Source organism: Eleutherodactylus coqui, chromosome 2 (assembly GCF_035609145.1).
Source record: "Eleutherodactylus coqui strain aEleCoq1 chromosome 2, aEleCoq1.hap1, whole genome shotgun sequence".
In the NCBI taxonomy this organism is placed as follows: Eukaryota; Metazoa; Chordata; class Amphibia; order Anura; family Eleutherodactylidae; genus Eleutherodactylus; species Eleutherodactylus coqui.
In genome coordinates this window covers 197,820,539-197,827,235 of record NC_089838.1, presented here as the reverse complement: position 1 = coordinate 197,827,235, position 6,697 = coordinate 197,820,539, and the positions used below count along the sequence as shown (strand labels likewise).

At 40.4% G+C, this 6,697-nt stretch overlaps 1 protein-coding gene across 1 annotated transcript in view; it reads right to left on the bottom strand.

Moving 5' to 3' along the window:
- Positions 1-2,414: 2,414 nt before the first annotated feature.
- LOC136610716 (transmembrane protein 53-like) overlaps positions 2,415-6,697 on the bottom strand; it is a 41,441-nt gene continuing 37,158 nt past the window's right edge. Inside the window, exon 3 of the mRNA XM_066589928.1 lies at positions 2,415-3,371. Within this exon, the coding sequence (XP_066446025.1) occupies positions 3,007-3,371 (365 nt within the window). The 3' untranslated portion in view covers positions 2,415-3,006. The remainder of the gene's footprint in view (positions 3,372-6,697) is intronic.

Here is a 6,697-nt window from a genome sequence, read left to right as displayed (position 1 = left end):
GCTCCCACTAATCATACATTTATCACCGATCCTGTGGATGGTTAATGTTTTTCATGAAAAGCCCCTTTTATTAAAAAAAAAAACATATCTTTTTTAGTTTAGAATTTATAATCATTTTGTACAACCAAAGTCCACAACATGGTGGTGGGTGCAGCGATCAGTCTCTCTCGTTGACTAGGATATCTTTTATCTTCAGCTTTACACCCCGGACTGACGGGGAAAAAAAATTAATTACTTTTCTTGTATTTACTTTTACGATATTCACAATGTGGTTTAAATATTATGTCACCTTTATTCTATGGGTCATTACAATGACCCCACCAATTTCTAGAGATTTTTCTACTTGTCACTACACTTGTCACTACACTCCAAGACCAGAGTATTTTTAATTTTCTCTCGACAGCGCTGCATGTGAGGTTGTTTTGTGTGGGCCAGATTGCAATTTTCATTCGTACTATTTTGAGGTATATATGGCTTTTTACTTTTTATTTCTGTTTTGGGGGAAGCAGGATGAACAGAAAAAAGACTATTTTCACTGAATAAGGCCCCCTGTCCACGACCGTGAATTCGCCGACAGTAAATCACCGGCAAATTACGCAGGCTGGAGCTTTCTGTAGCGTTGCTATGGAAAGCGCCGGCCCCATGTCCACGAGCGGAGAATCATTGTGATTCTCCGCGGTCAGCCTATCTATTAGACTAGGCTGACCGGCGGAGAAACCTGTGCGGCTTCTGCCCCCGGGCAGCGGCTCACGCGGTGTAGATCTGCCGCAGGACTTTGCAACACCCGTGGACAGCCGGCCTTAAGGGAGACTACCGACTAGCATTTGCGAATTTGCGTTTTTTTTCCAGGTGTCTATGGGGCTTTCTAATGTTAAAAACGCATTGCGGCAAAATCGCAATTTACCACAAAATCGCGATTTTGTGCAATGCAATTTTAACCTTAACAAGTCCCATAGACCCCTACATAAAAAAAACCCTGCAAATTTTGCAGTGAAAAAGAACTGTAGTGGGTAGTCACCCTAATTGTGCTGGATAATGGATGTAATATTTCATAATATGGGTTGTTATGAACGTGGCTATACCCATTTTTTTCAATATTTAAAGCCTTCTGTGAGGTGGAACTTTTACAATGTTCTGTAAAAAGGTTTACATGCCACGGTCAGCATTGACTGCAGCATCTGCAGGGCTAATTGGTGTGGAGATTAGATGACCAAGTTCTCATCAGTTCATTCTTTTTCCCTATCTGTGAAAAAAAAGACCCCTATGTGACAACGAGAGCACAAATATGCTCTCTGATTAATGGGGATAGAGGAGTTGTAGAGGTGATAACATGAGGAAAAGTCCATGTCACCTTCCCCAAACGTATGTACGGATACAACCAGAGCTACACTAGTGTGAAGTTGACTGAGCTGTGTTCGTCGAAAACTATGCCCTTTTCCTGCAGGATGAACATGGCTGGTCCTAAACTGTAGGGAAAGAAGGAGTGTTCAAAGCAAGCAAAAATAAAATAAAAATTGTAGCATACTGAATAACCTTTTAGAATTCGTTAATTTAGAACTGGCAATTAGACAGTAGGCTGGTAAAATAAAGAAATTAAAAAACAAAAAAGTATCATTAACCTTTAAGTGACAGCCCAAAAGTGTTTTTATATCCTGCCATTGTAGAACGTGTATGGAGGAAGATAAACAGCTGACACCCGTGATGCTATTACAGCTGACACCCGGGGACAACAGCCCCAACACACCGCATGGCCAATCGGTGCTGTTAACCCTTTAAATGCCACTGTCAATTCCGACAGCGCCATTTAAATCACCCAAATGATGTTCGGGGTCTTGTACAGTCCTCCCGCAGTGAGATCGGGGGAGCCGCATGGGTGTCACGACAGCCGGGGTCCACCCGTGGGGTGGCTTGATAGACTACCTGTCAGAATGCAGTATTATGTAATGCTATGGCAGGAGCGATCAAAGCATTGCAAGTTGTGGTCCCCCCTGGGGACTAAAAGAAAATGTAAAAGTGAAATCGATTTTTACTAAAAGTGAAAGTTTCTTACTAATTGTCTAAAAAAAAAAAAAGAGTAATAAAAAAGTTAACAAAAAAAAAAACCCTTTTACCATATTTACAATAAAAGAATCTAAATAATAAAGCAAAAATAGTATTTGGTATCGCTGCATCCGTAAAAGCCAGACCAAAGTAACGTATTATTTGGCCTGCACAGTGAACGTAATCCAAAAAAATAAATAAATAACGCCAGAAATGCACTTTTTTTGGTCACCCTGTCTAAAAGGAAAAAATGTAATAAAAAGCTATCAAAAAGTCGTATATATTCAAAAATGGTACCAATTGAAAAGACAGGACATACCGCACAAAATGAGCCCTCACACAACTATGTCGATGGAAAAATAAAAGTTATTGTGTGCAGAAAATGGAGACAGAAAACAATTTAAAAAAATTTAATATTTGAAAAAAATAAAACTAGTACTACAGCAAAAAAAAATTATTCATCGTACTGCCCCATAGAATAAAGTTATCATGTCATTTTTTGTTGCAGTTTGTGTGCCGTAAAAACAAGAGGCACTGAAAGATGGCGGAATGTCATTTCTCTCCATTTAGAATTTTTAAAAAGTTTTTAAATACATTATATGGTATATTAAATAGTGCCATTGAAAAATACAACTTGTCTCGCGAAAAACAAGCCCTCATACAGCGACGTTGATGAATAAATAAAGGAGTTATGATTATTTTAAAAGGTAGGAGGAAAAAACAAAATGGGGGGAAAAAACAAAAAAGCTCCTTCACTAAGGGGTTAAAGGGGAACCTGCCAATTAGATGAGTACTGAATTGCTGGGTATGCAGTTTTATTGTTTGAGCATCAGTTAAAAAAGGGAAATGAAAACGTGGCGATTTGTAGAATCGCCCTGAGAAACATCCGGAAAACCAAAATATTATAATTTCAGCATACCCGCTCTAATCCAGTATATGCCGTGAAAGAACTGGGCAGCACTCCAGCTACAGTTTGCTTTTTGGTACTCTTGCCTGTAGACCGTTAATGAAATTGTTCAGGATATTGGTGTACTCCTGTGTGTGCTCTCGAAGATGCCCTGCATGTACAGACTTCTCCCATTTCTTGCCCTGTACTTCCATTCCCTTCTTCTCCCAATCCCGCAGGAGTTTATCCACTGTAGTATGGTCGCTCATTGGGTCATCTACGCTGTAGAAGAACAAGGCAGGACAGGCGACTGGGGTTTCCCAAAAGGCTTCAATCCCTTTCCTATAGTAATCCGTAGTGTAGGATTTTAGGAGTGAGAAGTACTGTAGTGTCATGCCTACGACCAACACCTTTAGAAGAGGGAAAGAAACCATGCGTGCCACACCTGCAAAAGAGTAGGAGTAAGTTTATTATACTGTGGTATGAATAGTATACAAAGACATTCACCCTTTTTTGACCAAGGGTTATTGACGCGGCTGCATCCAAGTCACATTCTGCAGTTCTGGTATCCACACTTGCAAAACATAATAACTTTTTTATTTTTCAAGTGACATCTACAAGATATATTTGTATTTTCCAATGGCACCATTTAACGCATCAGAATGTACTGGAAGATTTACAATAATTTAAAAAAAAAACATTTTGGTGGGGGTGTTATTTTTATAGCGTTCATGTTGCATTAACCCCTTGAGTGGCGGGTTTCTTACCACCCTGTCAGACCCACCAGGGCAGGTTTTTTAAATGGGCCAATAATGTAATTTCAACTAATTTTGCAGTCGCCTTCCAAGAGCCATAACTTTTTCATTTTTCCATTGACGCAGACATATGAGGACTTGTTTTTTGCGGGACAAGTTGAACTTTTTGATGGCATTATTTTTTGTTATATATAATGTATTGCATAACTTTTGTAAAAAAAAAAAAATTGTAGGGAGACTGGGGGAAAATAAAAAGAAATTCTGCCATTTGTTTTTTGGATTTCATTTTTACGGCGTTCAGCGTGCAGAATAAATAATGTGATTATTCTGAGTCACCACGATTCCGGCGATACCAAGTTTAAACAGTTTTTTTTATGTTTTGCTATTTTTGTACATTTAAAACATTTTTTTTCTTAAAGGTTTGCTTTTGTGTCGCCACATTCCAAGAGCCGTATTAGTTTTTTTTCCCCATTGCCACAGCTCTAGAAGGGCTTGTTTTTGGGGGATGAACTCTAGTCTTCATTTATCTAATTTATAGGAACATGTAAAGTTTTGATAATTTTTTATTCCATTTTTTTCTAGGGGCAAGATTAACAAAATCTGTAATTCTGGCATGTTTTTTTATTTTTCACAGCATTTTCTGAGCAGTCTACATAATGTATTAAAGTCATTCTACAGGCCAGTACTATTATGCCAATACCAAATTGTAATAGTTGTTTTCTTTTTCGCTACTTTAAAAAAAATAATTTTTTTTTTTTATCGCAGCACTCAAGGACCCCCAGCATTTTAATTTTATCAACGGAGCTGTGTAGGGGTTTTTATTTTGCGGGATGAGTTGTACTTTTTTATTAGTACCACTTGTCGATCCGTGCAGCATTTTGATCACTTTATATTCCATTTTTTGTATGGTGAGATAGGCTAGATTAGCTATTTTTACTATGTTTAAAATTTCTTTTTTTCATGCCGTGCACCCTGCAGATTAAATAATGTACTAACTTCCTTCTCTGCATCATTACAAACGCCGTAACGCCACATGTGTAATTTTGTTTTTAATTTTTTTACAAAGTAAAGGGAGAAAGGTGGGGTTTTGGCTCTTATTTTTTTACAATTTGTTTTTTTCTTTTTAACTTTTTTACATTTTTGTCCCTTTTAGGGGACTTGCATAATCCTTTTTTTTAATTCTTCTAATACTCTGCTATGCTGAGGCATAGCAGAGTATTGGACAAGCTATGATGTTCAGACAGAGTCTGAGCATAATAGCCTAATTTAGCTGGCAGTCCAGGAGACTATATTCAAGCCTCCGGGTGCCACAGAGACCCATCAGGACCTCCCTGATCACATTGCAGGGGGTCCGATGGTGACAGTCCTTTACATGCTGTTGTCGCACAGACAATGGCATGTAAAGGGTTAAACAGCGCAGCTCTCCCTGCCACGGGGACCATTGGATGGCTTCTGACAAGCCGATGGTCTTCGTGGCAACTTGTAAATAGTGCAGGAGTTTGAAAAAAGAAGTGGGAAGTTGCCGGCAGATCGGTTATATCTTCACGCTTTTTTTTAAAGTCCTGCACTGGTTCTCTGTAGGACTGTGCAGGCGGTGTGTGTGCAGAACACAATGCCACAGCTTATGGCATTGTGTTTTGCATGGTCCCATAGTGAAACATAGCCCGGAAATCTTCCAGGCTATATCACTATGGGCAGTGGAGCTAGTCCTGGAAAATTTCCGGACGTGCCACTGAAGGGGTTAAGAGTGACACGTCTTTATTTGGTGGGTCAGTAAGAGTATAGTGATGCCAAATAGTATTTTTTTTTTTTTCCCATCAATAAGGTTATAGGAGGACTCCTTTTTTAGAGGGATGATCTCTATATTATATTGCTATCATTTGTGCGGAACATTCGACTTTTTGATAGTTTCCTATCCAAATTTTTTCTTGGTGACGGAATGACCAAAAATAAGCAATTCCTGCATTTGGATATTTTTATTCTGACAGTTAATCATAAGGGATTAATAATGTGATATTTAAAAAAGGGGAAAAAATGGACCTTTAAGATACAGTGATAATCATTTTTAGATGTAATGACTGAAAACTTTTTTTTTATTCGTTTATTTTTTGAACAGGAACTTTTGTGCCTGACAATATGCGTCTCCCATAAGGCCTAATTCCCACGGACGGATTTCCGCTATTAAACCTAATAGTGCAATGCTCATGGTGCGGAATTCCACCGTGGAATTCCACCCCGTGAAAGCACACGTAATCACCTGTGGCATGTTCTATTTGTTGCGGGCGGACGGCTTCCATTGCAGTCAATGGAAGCCGTCTGTCACGTTATCTTTCGCTGTAGCACAGCGGAAGATAGCGTGAAAATGCTTCCCCGCCCACAGACGCCCGCATCATATGACGCGGCCGGCGTGTCATGTGACGCTGTGGGCGTGTCATATGACACTGCCGGCGCGTCATGCGCTGTGCTGCGCATGCGCGCCGGCACAGGATGCGGGACATCGGGTGGCGGATCCGGAGGTGAGTATGGGGTCTTTGAGAGGGCACCGTGACGGACTCCGCTGCGGAATTCCACTTGCGGAGCCAGTCATGGCCGTGGGCACTAGGCCTTAGGAGGTCTTTAGAAATGGAGCGCTTGCTGGACATTGACACAGATTATACAACAGGGTCGGTCCTCGACCACCTCCTTTTTCCAGCCGCTTGCGGGGAGGGAGTAATGGGGGGGACGAGCTCAGTTAGGGTTGTTAAGTTCGTTCCTATTTTTCTACATTTCAGGTTCGGTCCTGGAGGAGCCTTCCACCTACCAGAGAAATGAGAGGGGATGGTTATTTAAAAGGTTTACATAATTTCACGGGTCCTTGATGCTCTGGGTTCATCATTTGAGACCTCATGCGTTTATATATATATTTAGAGTGGTCGCAGCCGAAGGGCACGTTCTAACCCCTTGAGCGCTTTCACTTTCCCTATTGGGTGATGGAGTGTGACCTCTGGCAAGTCGCTAGCGTTCAAGGTTTACCACG